This window comes from Oncorhynchus mykiss, chromosome 2, assembly GCF_013265735.2.
Source record: "Oncorhynchus mykiss isolate Arlee chromosome 2, USDA_OmykA_1.1, whole genome shotgun sequence".
NCBI lineage: Eukaryota > Metazoa > Chordata > Actinopteri > Salmoniformes > Salmonidae > Oncorhynchus > Oncorhynchus mykiss.
This window is the reverse complement of record NC_048566.1, coordinates 21,693,153-21,708,696: the sequence shown is the minus strand read 5'-3', so window position 1 is coordinate 21,708,696 and position 15,544 is coordinate 21,693,153. Positions and strand designations below refer to the sequence as shown.

At 43.7% G+C, this 15,544-nt stretch overlaps 2 protein-coding genes across 3 annotated transcripts; both read right to left on the bottom strand.

The window, feature by feature from the left end:
- Nucleotides 1–335: 335 nt before the first annotated feature.
- LOC110537629 (C-X-C chemokine receptor type 3-like) lies at nt 336–3,433 on the bottom strand. Its single transcript, XM_021623817.1, has 3 exons — nt 2,840–3,433; nt 1,784–2,143; nt 336–1,307 (listed from the first exon to the last, which is right to left on the bottom strand). The coding sequence occupies exons 2-3, from the start codon at nt 2,135–2,137 to the stop codon at nt 546–548; spliced, it is 1,116 nt and encodes a 371-aa protein (XP_021479492.1). The 5' UTR covers nt 2,138–2,143; nt 2,840–3,433; the 3' UTR covers nt 336–545.
- Nucleotides 3,434–3,933: 500 nt separating this feature from the next.
- LOC110514317 (C-X-C chemokine receptor type 3) lies at nt 3,934–10,402 on the bottom strand. 2 transcript variants are annotated; one of them, XM_036941801.1, is made up of 3 exons: nt 9,785–10,402; nt 7,285–7,644; nt 3,934–6,845 (listed from the first exon to the last, which is right to left on the bottom strand). In XM_036941801.1, the coding sequence occupies exons 1-3, from the start codon at nt 9,869–9,871 to the stop codon at nt 6,078–6,080; spliced, it is 1,215 nt and encodes a 404-aa protein (XP_036797696.1). In that variant the 5' UTR covers nt 9,872–10,402; the 3' UTR covers nt 3,934–6,077. The 2 variants fall into 2 exon arrangements, with proteins under 2 accessions (XP_036797696.1, XP_036797705.1); XM_036941810.1 differs by lacking the exon at nt 9,785–10,402 and adding an exon at nt 8,339–8,816.
- Nucleotides 10,403–15,544: the final 5,142 nt, after the last annotated feature.

Here is a 15,544-nt window from a genome sequence, read left to right as displayed (position 1 = left end):
TCTGTTCGAGTGTTCTATTGTCTTTATTAAAAAACATTATGGACACTTACCACGCTGCGCATTGGTCCTCCGATCCTTCTCGCTACTCCTCAGAAAAGGAGGAGGAGAACCGTTACAAAAACAGAAACGTATGAAAACACCCTCAAATAAAAGGTGACATGATGTACCATCGCCTAATACAAAACATTTGATTTCAAATCCAAAATGCTGGAGTATAGAGCCAAATAAAAGTTTGTAGGTTTGAATAATTAATGCATGAATCTTTCCAACAGATTCTACAGAGCCAGACGACATCGATAGGTAAAACAAAACGTGAAGATCAGACAACCCACTGACTTTATACGAATATACATTTAGTGTGAGCGTTATCCATTAAAGTGCAATTCAAAGAAAGCAGTCCTCATAAGGGGCTTTCTACTATGCATGTCTTTCTCTCATGACCCAGGTTACGGTCACCCACCAGTCCCCAGACCCATGACCCATACAACTTCCCCTCAAGGCAGGAAGACATACTATATTAGTCATTAGGATCCTCTTCCTACCCATCAGCTCTGGGTGGACTGTACCTGTCCCATGGTTGTCATTGGGTTCAACGTCCCCATCTCCTCTGCTTGGTCAGGTGAGTCTTCAACCACACCTGAATCCCATAGTGAGAGTTTCGGATCGTTCTGCACCCCCTCAACACACCTCACCATTTCCAGTCGCCGGAAGTTTCTACACAGTCCGAGATGGAGCACTGGGTTGAGGCAAGCGTGCAGGCAGGCTAGAGCGAACGTAACCACCAGACTGTTCTCCAGAGCTGTCCTCCCGTTCTCACAGGACCCAGAAACAGGCTCCCCAGGCCTCCCCTGAAAGGTGTCCACCATTAAGGTGATGTTGTAGGGAGTCCAGCAGAGGAAGAAGACCAGCACCAGGGCCAGGATGACCCGGACAGCCCTCTGCTTCTGGAGGCCCTGGGAGCCACGCTGCAGCTGCAACAGGATGCAGGAGTAGCAGAAGAACAGCACGGCAGATGGGAGGAGGAAGCCCACTGTATGGTAGAGCAGGCGGGAGACCAGACGCCAGTCAAACCCAGACTGGGAGAGAGACGGGTAGTTTTGGACACACTTCTGTTTGTCTCGTCTCACAGACTCCAGGAAGTGCCAGTCTGGGATGGAGAGGAGGATGGAGAGGAGCCACACGGACAGGCAGCTGGCCTGCACCATCCAGGGCTTCCTGCGAGAGTACATCTGGACTGCGTGGACCACGGACAGGTAGCGGTCCAGACTGATGCAGGCCAGCAGGAAGATGCCACAGTAAAAGTTGATCTGAGGAGAGAGAGAGAGAGAGAGAGAGAGAAAGAGAGAGAGAGAGAGAGAGAGCGAGAGACAGAGAGACAGAGAGATATAATCTCGAGAAAGCTCTTAGCTGGAATGAACATTAAGATGAAACAGCTGTGTTCCTCTTCGGTACTTCCTCTTTTCCCAGAAATGTTGACAGTTTATTATTGGACTCAGAGGAAGAGCCCCTTAAGAGTACATTAACCCTGATCTGGATTGAATGATGCATTGAAAGTGTATCTGATGACTTAGAAGAATAATAGGATGTAAAAACCCTTCCTCCCCTTCCTATCCAACACTACCCAGCCCTCGGATTTCACAGCACTAGAACCCCCCATCATATACCACACTACTCCACACTAGTCCTTTACCCCCTCTCCCCATCCCCAACCCCCAGTTCATGTGTTCATACAGATATATACACTTGCTAGACCAGTCCCCCCCTACCCCCCACAAGTCCTTACTGTGAACATGGCTCCAGTGATCTTGCAGAGGGGGGTCCCGAAGCTCCATTCCCCAGTGGCCTGAACAGCCCAGAGGGGCAGGGTGACCAGCAGCAGGGTGTCGGCCAAGCCCAGGTGCAGGATGAAGGTGTCCATCACGCTCCAGCTCCGCCTCCTCTGGACCAGAACCACCAGGACCAGCACGTTACCCACTAGCCCCAGGACCAGTGTCAGGGAGTAGAGCATTGGGAGGAACACCGTGCCAAAACGCACTCCAACGCCATCTTCAGGGGAGCATTCCTCTTTATAAACATAGTCCCCATCGTAGTTATAGGTGCTATTCTCTAGAAATATCCCTCCCAGGTCCAAATCCATGTCTGTCTGTAGAGAAGTCGAGAATCAGTTTATCGTTTAGGTAGTACAGATCAATCTATTGGGTTTAAGACAAAAACAATGCGAGCAGAATGTGTGTTGGCGAGGACAACAATTTCCTCTTTCACCAAGTTACACCTAGAGAGATCTGTCTTTAGTCTCCGGTCCTCTGCTCTAACACTGACAAGTTGTGTGAGAAAGAGGTATCCCCTGAAGTGTCTCATCTGACAAGGGCCAGAACATATTATATTCACGCTGCTCACATGATTTCCATGTAACCAGACTAGGCAACACTACACACAGCATAGTAAGAGAGGAAAGTACAGTTCCCCTTAAGGGGGCTGTCCACTGCACTACAGACCATCTGACTGGTGCCATTGACACACTATGGGAGCTTGTCTCGTTGTGCTCTAACCACACTCTCTAACCTCTCTGTAGGTATTCTATACTTCAGAAAGACTGGTGAGAGATGGCAAGAGAGAGGGGGAGACAGAGAGAAAGCAAGAGAGACAGAGAGAGAGAGAGAAGACTTGTCCTGGGAATTTTGGATGCACAGACATATGCACAAGCACACACAGGAATTCAAATAGCATGAAAGACATAAGCGGAGTAAAGAGAACTTGTGAAGGACAAAGACCACAGACGAGGAGAAAAGAGAAAACAACATAGACAGTAGAAGGGGTTTGAAATGAGAAATGTACTTACCACATAAACCGTGTTCTGTAGTTAAATAAAGGTTCAACTAAAAATAAAAATAGCCGATCATTCAGTAGTCCCAGTAGCATTGGAGAGACGGGAGACAAACACTGCTCTGTTTGCTTACACTATAAATAGAGAACATACCGTTTGTTTGAATGGCTGCATTCCCTGAGCAGGAAAGAGAGAGGACAAATTGAACTAACAGTTCACACAAAACAAAAGTGAAGGAGGTCAATGGGATGATGTACGACTTTTAGAAGAGAGGAAGTATAGTCATTTCAGTCCTCCATTCTCACGGTAAACAGAGTTGTACAGTACACATGTCACACACCCAGAGAACCAGCGCCAGTATTTTTGGAGCTTTACAGAAGAGAGGTAATGCATACCTCAGCTGCCTGTTGTCCGTCAATAACACGTACTTGGCAGGGCTTACGCTAACAAAAGCAGTGATGTGCGCAGTGTGAACACGGTCGCGAGCCGGTGAGAGTGGATTTGTCAGAATGTATTGTGTCGATGTTGCAGCCTGGTCTCATAGACAAGACTTAACATAGTAAACGTAAATCCGGATCCAGGACACTTAAATTAGTATCATATGTTATGTTTGGGATGGTAACACAAGACAGATGGTTACTTAAGGAAACAATGAAAGTATGGTGGTTGGTCGGGGTTGGTGTATAATGGGAACGTCTAGCAACCCAAAGGTTGTGAATTCAAATCTCATTATGGACAAATGTAGCATTTTAGTTAATTAGCAACTTTTCAAATACATACTACTTTTAAACTACTTTGCAACTACTTAGCATGTTTGCTAACGCTTCCCCTAACCATAGCCTTTTTAGCTAACCCTTCCCCTAACCTTAACCCTTTAATCTAACTCCTAAACTTAACCCTAACCTCAAGGCTAGCTAAGAAAGGGCAAGCTAGCTAACATTAGCCACCTAGCTAGAATTCGTAACACATCATAAATTTTGCAAATTCATAAAATAAACATTTTGCAGATTCGTAACATATTTTACGTTTTGCAAATTCATAACAATATAGCAATTTTAATTTGTAACATATCTCACGAAATGTGCGATGTACACCCACATATTAATACATACCATACTAAACGTAACATATCATAATAAATTGAGCGTCCCAGATTTAAATACAGAGTAATACAAAATGCTCTGAGACCAGGTTGGGCCATAAGGTATATAATACATAATAATTATGTATGCATAACCATGTTGCTTTTTGTAAGTTAATCTTGTGTCTTCAGATCAGTGAAGGAGGAAAGGAGATGAGATTAGAGCAGGAGGTGTCCTTATTCTAAACTATTGAGATGGACATGCACCACGAATTTAATATAACTGAAGCACTATTCTGTCAGGCGCAGTGTAGCACAACTGCTGCTGGTGTAGCCTAGAATATGCATGCAAACTAGAAGTCTCCAACACCTCTTGTTTGGACCTTGGCTCTCATATGAAAAAGAGCAGTGCCTAACAATACAGAAGCGGATGAACATTTCCCTCTAGGTAACCGCAGCTGCTGAAACCAGCAATATATCTCCTTCTCCATCTCTCCCCACCTCCTTCATTTCTGTTTGCTCTTATCTTACCTTCTCCCACAGTTTCATCTGGTTGACAATGCCTACTACAGTCCTCTCTTAGTAAAACAAACAGTGGTGTATTCAGACGGATATTGAGGACACAGACCCGTGAAAAGGGAGCAGGTCACAAAGAGGAATATTACTGTCTCCCTCTCCCACCACATCTGACCAATGATGTCACTAACCATGGCTGTGTGTGTCATCAGGCCTGCCAAAGGCCTAAACAGCCTGTTGCAACAAAGAAATTAACTCAAGCCTGGGATTCCTGGGACAGAGTGGGAAACCCTGTCTCATCCTGCTGTCAGACACGTTAAAACCAGTCAAAAGAAAGGGTAAAAACAACATCGGGCTTCCCCAGAGTGGGTCAATTTACAGGATATTGTGACACCGACTTGAGGAAATCAAAAGTGAAACAATTGTTGTAAAAAGGTAAAAATACTCTTATTCATTAATTATACACAGTAATGGAATAATACAATAACAGGATATACTTGTTTAATATAACATTATAGTTACACAATAGAACAGTAACATATACAAGTCCTACTAAAAATGTAATATTCTGTGAGAAAATGTTGGGATTTCTTCATACAGATAATTATGAATGAATCGTGAATAATATTGAGTGAGAAAGTTACAGATATATAAATATCATATTCCTAAGAAAATCCTATGCTCCCCTGTTATTGGTAATGGCGAGAGGTTAGCATGTCTTGGGGGCATGATCTTTGTGCATCTGTAATTTTCTTACTCATCATTAATCACGATTGATTCAGGATTATCCGTAATCATGGTAGCCATTTTAATATAGAAGAAAACACATTCTATTATTATTTATAATAAAGGTGACTCCAAAATGACACAATACAATATTTACCATTAATTTATATTCGGCACAAAATAATCTGAAACACAACAAAAACAAACTGCAAACGCATCCAACAAGTTTGTAGAGTCACATGCTTGATGTAGCCATTGTGTGCTAGAATTATGGGACCAAATACTCAACTTTTGACTAAATTTAACACACTAAAGTGAATTTGTCCAAATACTTATGACACCTAATAGGGGGACTAGATACATAAAGTGCATTCATTTCTAAACAGTAAAACAGAAACGTATGAAAACACCCTCAAATAAAAGGTGACATGATGTACCATCGCCTAATACAAAACATTTGATTTCAAATCCCAAATGCTGGAGTATAGAGCCAAATAAAATGGTTTAGCTTCACATTCCAAATAAATATGTAGGATGTATGTGTCTGCTGAGAACATTGTTTACTCTAAAATCCATTACATTCAGTGAAGTGCTCTGTAAAAATAATAATACAATAGATATAGGTTTGAATAATTAATGCATGAATCTTTCCAACAGATTCTACAGAGCCAGACGACATCGATAGGTAAAACAAAACGTGAAGATCAGACAACCCACTGACTTTATACGAATATACATTTAGTGTGAGCGTTATCCATTAAAGTGCAATTCAAAGAAAGCAGTCCTCATAAGGGGCTTTCTACTATGCATGTCTTTCTCTCATGACCCAGGTTACGGTCACCCACCAGTCCCCAGACCCATGACCCATACAACTTCCCCTCAAGGCAGGAAGACATACTATATTAGTCATTAGGATCCTCTTCCTACCCATCAGCTCTGGGTGGACTGTACCTGTCCCATGGTTGTCATTGTGTTCAACGTCCCCATCTCCTCTGCTTGGTCAGGTGAGTCTTCAACCACACCTGAATCCCATAGTGAGAGTTTCGGATCGTTCTGCACCCCCTCAACACACCTCACCATATCCAGCACGCGTCGCCGGAAGTTTCTACACAGTCCGAGATGGAGCACTGGGTTGAGGCAAGCGTGCAGGCAGGCTAGAGCGAACGTAACCACCAGACTGTTCTCCAGAGCTGTCCTCCCCTTCTCACAGGACCCAGAAACAGGCTCCCCAGGCCTCCCCTGAAAGGTGTCCACCATTAAGGTGATGTTGTAGGGAGTCCAGCAGAGGAAGAAGACCAGCACCAGGGCCAGGATGACCCGGACGGCCCTCTGCTTCTGGAGGCCCTGGGAGCCGCGCTGCAGCTGCAACAGGATGCAGGAGTAGCAGAAGATCAGCACGGCAGATGGGAGGAGGAAGCCCACTGTATGGTAGAGCAGGCGGGAGACCAGACGCCAGTCAAACCCAGACTGGGAGAGAGACGGGTAGTTTTGGACACACTCCTGTTTGTCTCGTCTCACAGACTCCAGGAAGTGCCAGTCTGGGATGGAGAGGAGGATGGAGAGGAGCCACACGGACAGGCAGCTGGCCTGCACCATCCAGGGCTTCCTGCGAGAGTACATCTGGACTGCGTGAACCACGGACAGGTAGCGGTCCAGAATGATGCAGGCCAGCAGGAAGATGCTACAGTAAAAGTTGATCTGAGGAGGGAGAGAGAGAGAGACAGAGAGACAGAGAGATATAAACTTGAGAAAGCTCTTAGCTGGAATGAACATTAAGATGAAACAACTGTGTTCCTCCTCTGTACTTTCTCTTTTCAAAGAAATATTGACAGTTTACTATTGGACTCAGAGGAAGAGCCCATTAAGGGTACATTAACCCTGATCTGGATTGAATGATGCATTGAAAGTGTATCTGATGACTTAGCAGAATAATAGGATGTAAAAACCCTTCCTCCCCTTCCTATCCAACACTACCCAGCCCTCGGATTTCACAGCACTAGAACCCCCCATCATATACCACACTACTCCACACTAGTCCTTTACCCCCTCTCCCCATCCCCAACCCCCAGTTCATGTGTTCATACAGATATATACACTTGCTAGACCAGTCCCCCCCCTACCCCCCACAAGTCCTTACTGTGAACATGGCTCCAGTGATCTTGCAGAGGGGGGTCCCGAAGCTCCATTCCCCAGTGGCCTGAACAGCCCAGAGGGGCAGGGTGACCAGCAGCAGGGTGTCGGCCAAGCCCAGGTGCAGGATGAAGGTGTCCGTCACGCTCCAGCTCCGCCTCCTCTGGACCAGAACCACCAGGACCAACACGTTACCCACTAGCCCCAGGACCAGCGTCAGGGAGTAGAGCATTGGGAGGAACACCGTGCCAAAACGCACTCCAACGCCATCTTCAGGGGAGCATTCCTCTTTATAAACATAGTCCCCATCGTAGTTATAGGTGCTATTCTCTAGAAATATCCCTCCCAGGTCCAAATCCATGTCTGTCTGTAGAGAAGTCGAGAATCAGTTTATCGTTTGGGTAGTACAGATCAATCTATTGGGTTTAAGACAAAAACAATGCGAGCAGAATGTGTGTTGGCGAGGACAACAATTTCCTCTTTCACCAAGTTACACCTAGAGAGAAATGTAGAGAGATCTGTCTTTAGTCTCCGGTCCTCTGCTCTAACACTGACAAGTTGTGTGAGAAAGAGGTATCCCCTGAAGTGTCTTATCTGACAAGGGCCAGAACATATTATATTCTCGCTGCTCACATGATTCCGATGTCACCAGATGAGGCAACACCACACACAGCATAGTAACAGCGGAAAGTACAGTTCCCCTTAAGGGGGATGTCCACTGCACTACAGACCATCTGACTGGTGCCATTGACACACTATGGGAGTTTGTCTCGTTGTGCTCGAACCACACTCTCTAACCTCTCTGTAGGTATTCTATACTTATCAGATTTTCTGTTAAACCAGAAAGACTGGTGGGAGATGGCAAGAGAGAGGGGGAGACAAAAAAGAGAGAACATTGGAAATGTGGACGTATGGGTGCACGGACATATGCACACAAACACACGAAACATGAAAGACATAAGCGGAGTAAAGAGAACTTGTGTAGGACAAAGACCACAAACGAAGAGAAAAGAAGAAACACATAGACAGTAGAAGGGGTTTGAAATGAGAAATGTACTTACCACATAAACCGTGTTCTGTAGTTAAATAAAGGTTCAACTAAAAATAAAAATAGCCGATCATTCAGTAGTCCCAGTAGCATTGGAGAGACTGGAGAGAGACGTACACTATAAAAAGCCAGTATATAACAGACAGTTTGTTTGAATGGCTGCATTCCCTGAGCAGGAAGGAGAGAACAACTTGAACTAACAGTTCACACAAAACAAAAGTGAAGGATGTCACGGGGATGATGCAGGACTTTTAGAGAGTTAACGCCTACCACAGGTTCCGATTGTCGGTCAATAACATGTATTTGGCGGGGCTTGCGCTCACAACAGCTGTGCTGTGCGCAGTGCAAACATAGTCAAGATCTGGCAAGAGTGGATTTTGTCGGAACGTGTTGTGTTGCAGCCTGGTCTCATTGACAAGACTTAACATAGTACATATGTAACGGATGTGAAACGGCTAGCTTAGTTAGCGGTGCGCGCTAAATAGTTTCAATCGGTGACGTCACTTGCTCTGAGACCTTGAAGTAGTGGTTCCCCTTGTTCTGCAAGGGCCGCGGCTTTTGTGGAGCGATGGGTAACGATGCTTCCTGGGTGTCAGTTGTTGATGTGTGCAGAGAGTCCCTGGTTTGCGCCCGGGTATGGGCGAGGGGACGGTTTAAAGTTATACTGTTACAGTGATGCTGTTGACCTGGATCACTGGTTGCTGCAGAAAAAGGAGGAAGGTCAAAAGGGGGGTGAGTGTAACGAATGTGAAACGGCTAGCTTAGTTAACTGTGCGCGCTAAATAGCGTTTCAATCGGTGACGTTACTTCCTCTGAGACCTTGAAGTCTCAGAGCAAGACCGCGCTTTTGTGGAGTGATGGGTAACTATGCTTCGTGGGTGTCAGTTGTTGATGTGTGCAGAGGGTCCCTGGTTCGCGCCCGGGTATGGGCGAGGGGACAGTCTAAAGTTATACTGTTACACATATAAATCCGGAACCGTGACAAAGAAATGTGTATGACATGTTATGTTTGGTATGGTTAGATAAGACAGATGGCTACATAAGGAAAAACTCAAGTAATGGTGGTTGGTTGGGATCGGCTTATAACATGAACGTCTAGCAACCCAAAGGTTGTGAATTCAAATCTCATCATGGACAAATTTAGCCTTTTAGCTAACTACTTTTGAGCTACTTTGCAACTACTTAGCATGTTAGCTAACCCTAACCCTAGCCCTTTTAGGTAACCCTTCCCTTAACCTTAACCCTAACCCATAGCATAGCTAATGTTAGCCAATAAGCTAATGTTAGCCTCCTAGCTAATGTTAGCCACCTAGCCACATAGCTGAAAATCGTAACATATTTTACCTTTGCAAATCCATAACATATTGTATGTTTTGCAAATGCGTAACATATAATAGGATTTGCAATTGTTAACATATCATAAGAAATGGGTGATGGACATCCACAAATGAATACATACCATGCGAAACGTAACATACAGTATCATCCGGCCGTGATTTGGAGTCCCATAGACCGGCGCACAAGTGGCGCCGAGGTAGGCCATCATTGTAAATAAAAAATTGTTCTTAACTGACTTGCCTAGTTAAATAAAGGTTAAATAAAAATTAAATAAATAAAAATCATACTAAATGGATTGCTTCGGAACATACAGAATAATACGTAATGCTCTGAGACCAGGTTGGCAGATATACTGCAGGTATCAACAGCTGTGGTTACTTCGGGGGAAACTTGTATCCACTTCTGTATTGGTAGGCGGCGCTGCTATACATATGAGCTCCAAGGTCCAAACATTAAGTGTTGGAGACAGTTCTAGTTTGCATGCTTAACCTACCGTTCAACCGTGGTAGTTGTGCTACATCGGGGCCTGAGAATAGTGCTTCAGTTATAATAAATTCGCGGAGCAAGTCCATCTCAATAGTTTAGACTAAAAACGCCTGCCCTAAATCTAATCTCATCTCCTCTCCTCCTTCTCTGATCTGAAGACAGAAGATTAGCACCGAGGTAAAGTTAGTTTCAGGTTGTATATTCGACGGATATTCGCCTGTAGTTTTCCTTACATCCACCAACAGCAGTTAGGGACCGTCAACATAGTGACAAATCAACATTTTCAAAATTCAATAGCTCTTTAACCATTACTCCTAACAATTTCTAAATTGGTTGTAGCTAACCCGATGGCATAGACACACATTGCACACCCTGTAGTTTGTCCATTTTCATCTCACATGGTTTTACATGAATTTTTCAAAATGTTGAATTTCAATAAATAAAATCAAATCAAATCAAAGAGCCCTTACTGCTGCTCGATCATCCTATTTTTCTAACTTAATTGAGGAAAATAAGAACAATCCGAAATTCCTTTTTGATACTGTCGCAAAGCTAACTAAAAAGCAGCATTCCCCAAGAGAGGATGACTTTCACTTTAGCAGTGATAAATTCATGAACTTCTTTGAGGAAAAGATTATGATTATTAGAAAGCAAATTACGGACTCTTCCTTAAATCTGCGTATTCCTTCAAAGCTCAGTTGTCCTGAGTCTGCACAACTCTGCCAGGACCTAGGATCAAGAGAGACACTCAAGTGTTTTAGTACTATATCTCTTGACACAATGATGAAAATAATCATGGCCTCTAAACCTTCAAGCTGCATACTGGACCCTATTCCAACTAAACTACTGAAAGAGCTGCTTCCTGTGCTTGGCCCTCCTATGTTGAACATAATAAACGGCTCTCTATCCACCGGATGTGTACCAAACTCACTAAAAGTGGCAGTAATAAAGCCTCTCTTGAAAAAGCCAAACCTTGACCCAGAAAATATAAAAAACTATCGGCCTATATCGAATCTTCCATTCCTCTCAAAAATTTTAGAAAAGGCTGTTGCGCAACAACTCACTGCCTTCCTGAAGACAAACAATGTATACGAAATGCTTCAGTCTGGTTTTAGACCCCATCATAGCACTGAGACGGCACTTGTGAAGGTGGTAAATTACATTTTAATGGCATCGGACCGAGGCTCTGCATCTGTCCTCGTGCTCCTAGACCTTAGTGCTGCTTTTGATACCATCGATCACCACATTCTTTTGGAGAGATTGGAAACCCAAATTGGTCTACACGGACAAGTTCTGGCCTGGTTTAGATCTTATCTGTCGGAAAGATATCAGTTTGTCTCTGTGAATGGTCTGTCCTCTGACAAATCAACTGTAAATTTCGGTGTTCCTCAAGGTTCCGTTTTAGGACCACTATTGTTTTCACTATATATTTTACCTCTTGGGGATGTTATTCGAAAACATAATGTTAACTTTCACTGCTATGCGGATGACACACAGCTGTACATTTCAATTAAACATGGTGAAGCCCCAAAATTGCCCTTGCTAGAAGAATGTGTTTCAGACATAAGGAAATGGATGGCTGCAAACTTTCTACTTTTAAACTCGGACAAAACAGAGATGCTTGTTCTAGGTCCCAAGAAACAAAGAGATCTTCTGTTGAATCTGACAATTAATCTTAATGGTTGTACAGTCGTCTCAAATAAAACTGTGAAGGACCTCGGCGTTACTCTGGACCCTGATCTCTCTTTTGAAGAACATATCAAGACCATTTCAAGGACAGCTTTTTTCCATCTACGTAACATTGCAAAAATCAGGAACTTTCTGTCCAAAAATGATGCAGAAAAATTAATCCATGCTTTTGTCACTTCCAGGTTAGACTACTGCAATGCTCTACTCTCCGGCTACCCGGATAAAGCACTAAATAAACTTCAGTTAGTGCTAAATACGGCTGCTAGAATCCTGACTAGAACCAAAAAATTTGATCATATTACTCCAGTGCTAGCCTCTCTACACTGGCTTCCTGTCAAAGCAAGGGCTGATTTCAAGGTTTTACTGCTAACCTACAAAGCATTACATGGGCTTGCTCCTATCTATCTCTGTGATTTGGTCCTGCCGTACATACCTACACGTACGCTACGGTCACAAGACGCAGGCCTCCTAATTGTCCCTAGAATTTTTAAGCAAACAGCTGGAGGCAGGGCTTTCTCCTATAGAGCTCCATTTTTATGGAACGGTCTGCCTACCCATGTCAGAGACGCAAACTCGGTCTCAACCTTTAAGTCTCTACTGAAGACTCATCTCTTCAGTGGGTCATATGATTGAGTGTAGTCTGGCCCAGGAGTGGGAGGGTGAACGGAAAGGCTCTGGAGCAACGAACCACCCTTGCTGTCTCTGCCTGGCCGGTTCCCCTCTTTCCACTGGGATTCTCTGCCTCTAACCCTATTACAGGGGCTGAGTCACTGGCTTTACTGGGGCTCTCTCATGCCGTCCCTGGAGGGGGTGCGTCACCTGAGTGGGTTGATTCACTGATGTGGTCATCCTGTCTGGGTTGGCGCCCCCCCCTTGGGTTGTGCGGTGGCGGAGGTCTTTGTGGGCTATACTCAGCCTTGTCTCAGGATGGTAAGTTGGTGGTTGAAGATATCCCTCTAGTGGTGTGGGGGCTGTGCTTTGGCAAAGTGGGTGGGGTTATATCCTTCCTGTTTGGCCCTGTCCGGGGGTGTCCTCAGATGGGGCCACAGTGTCTCCTGACCCCTCCTGTCTCAGCCTCCAGTATTTATGCTGCAGTAGTTTATGTGTCGGGGGGCTAGGGTCAGTTTGTTATATCTGGAGTACATCTTCTGTCCTATTCGGTGTCCTGTGTGCGTCTAAGTGTGCGTTCTCTAATTCTCTCCTTCTCTCTTTCTTTCTCTCTCTCTCGGAGGACCTGAGCCCTAGGACCATGCCCCAGGACTACCTGACATGATGACTCCTTGCTGTCCCCAGTCCACCTGGCCGTGCTGCTGCTCCAGTTTCAACTGTTCTGCCTTATTATTATTCGACCATGCTGGTCATTTAAGAACATTTGAACATCTTGGCCATGTTCTGTTATAATCTCCACCCGGCACAGCCAGAAGAGGACTGGCCACCCCACATAGCCTGGTTCCTCTCTAGGTTTCTTCCTAGGTTTTGGCCTTTCTAGGGAGTTTTTCCTAGCCACCGTGCTTCTACACCTGCATTGCTTGCTGTTTGGGGTTTTAGGCTGGGTTTCTGTACAGCACTTTGAGATATCAGCTGATGTACGAAGGGCTATAAAATAAATGTGATTTGATTTGATTTGAATTTCAATAGCTCTTTGGTCATGTGATCTGGTGAATTCAAGCACGTTTCAGAATGTCCACTCAGTGGGCCTACACATTGCACACCCTTGAGTTTGTCAATTTTTATCTCACATGGTTTTACATGCATTTTACAAATTTTAGAATTTCAATAGCTCCTTGGTCATGTGACCTGGTGACTTCAAACAAGGTTCAGAATGTCCACTCAGTGGGCCTACACATTGCACACCCTTAAGTTTCTCCATTTTTATCTCACATGGTTTTACATGCATTTTACAAATTTTAGAATTTCAATAGCTCCTTGGTCATGTGACCTGGTGACTTCAAACAAGGTTCAGAATGTCCACTCAGTGGGCCTACACATTACACACCCTTTAGTTTGTAAATTATTTTTATATATATACATATATATATATATATTTTGATCTCAGATGGTTTTACATACATTTTTCAAAATGTAGAATTTCAATAGCTCCTTGGTCATGTGACCTAATGACTTCAAACAAGGTTCAGAATGTCCACTGACTACCCTTCTATATTGCACACCCTTTAGTTTGTCCATTTTCATCTCACATGGTTTTACATGAATTTATAAAAATGTAGAATTTCAATAGCTTCTTTGTCATGTGACCTACTGAACTCAAACAAGGTTCAGAATGTCCACTTTCACGATACCTTCATATCGCACAACTCTGATGTTTGTCTACTTTCATCTCATGCTATTAGACTTAAATCTGTAAGCTTTGCAGGTCTTCATTTTACATGGGTGTTAAAAAATGTTTTTAAGTCAACAAAAGTTCCATCCTCGCAATAACTATCTTTCACATGGACACTGAAAATATCCGCAAATGGCTGTATGTGGTATGGATCAAGGACAGGAGAGGTGTTCAAACTGAGGTGCTTAACCTGATAATTACTTGATATTTGAGTGCATTCACAACAAGCCACCTGCAGACAACTTACAAAATGCAATATTGCATTTGAGGGTTTGTTTTTCTGATATAAATAGTTATTTGATGCATGTGTAGCGTGGTTCGTTCTGCGTTGTGTACTTTTAATTAGGACGCTGCCACAACTGAAGGTCTGTTAGTGGAATTATTTTTATTTGTCCTGCACACGAAGAGACAACACACATTATGTTAACCCTTGGCGCGGTCCTATCTCTCTGGCACCTTGCTAGCCGAAGGTCAGGCAAAAGAGAACAATAAGGGGGTACGGAAATACAGATAAATATACAAAACTTTTACAATCACATGTATGTACAATATTGATATGAAAAAGTGTTTGTACACCAAAGAAAAACATGAGCTATGCAGCTGTAATTAAATAAAAAAATATACTGAATTATTATTATTATTATCAAATTATTAACATCCCCTCTTGACCTGGCCTATTTGAATTGGTCCTTGTGTGCAACTTGGTGCATAATCTAGGGGAACAACATCACACTGCTACATTCACCCCCACTGTTTTACACTAGATTATAGGCACAAAACGCATTACCTCGAAGGTAACAAAGCAAACAAAGAAAAAAAACATTTCACACCCGCAGGGCGACAGTGTAACCCCGTGTACTCCCTTAATTCTAGACCCCATGCCGATGGACTACACACAAAGTTACATGAATTGTCAAGTATATTAGACAAACCCACAAATGTCACACCCTGACCATAGTTTACTTTGTATGTTTCTATGTTTTGGTTGGTCAGGGTGTGATCTGAGTGGGCATTCTATGTTACATGTCTAGTTTGTCCAGTTCTATGTTCAGCTTGATATGGTTCTTAATCAGAGGCAGGTGTTCGTCATTGTCTCTGATTGGGAACCATATTTAGGTAGCCTGGGTTTCACTGTGTGTTTGTGGGTGATTGTTCCTGTCTATGTGTTTTCACCAGATAGGCTGTTTAGGTTTTCGGTACGTTCTTTATGTTGTAGTGTTTGTATTGATTCGTGTTTTACGTTTGTTTATTAAAACATGGATCGAAATCTACACGCTGCATTTTGGTCCGACTCTCCTTCTCATATAGAAAACCGTTACAGAATCACCCACCACCAACGGACCAAGCAGCGTGTCAACAGGCAGC

Coding starts and splice junctions, on each gene's coding strand:
- LOC110514317 (XM_036941801.1), bottom strand. CDS start 9,871: ATGATGGCCTACCTCGGCGCCACTTGTGCGCCGGTCTATGGGACTCCA. Junction 7,645..9,784: donor TGTATGTTACGTTTCGCATG/GTATGTATTCAT, acceptor ACTTCTCTACAG/ACAGACATGGATTTGGACCT. Junction 6,846..7,284: donor TCACTGGAGCCATGTTCACA/GTAAGGACTTGT, acceptor CTCCCTCCTCAG/ATCAACTTTTACTGTAGCAT.
- LOC110537629 (XM_021623817.1), bottom strand. CDS start 2,137: ATGGATTTGGACCTGGGAGGGATATTTCTAGAGAATAGCACCTATAAC. Junction 1,308..1,783: donor TCACTGGAGCCATGTTCACA/GTAAGGACTTGT, acceptor CTCTCTCCTCAG/ATCAACTTTTACTGTGGCAT.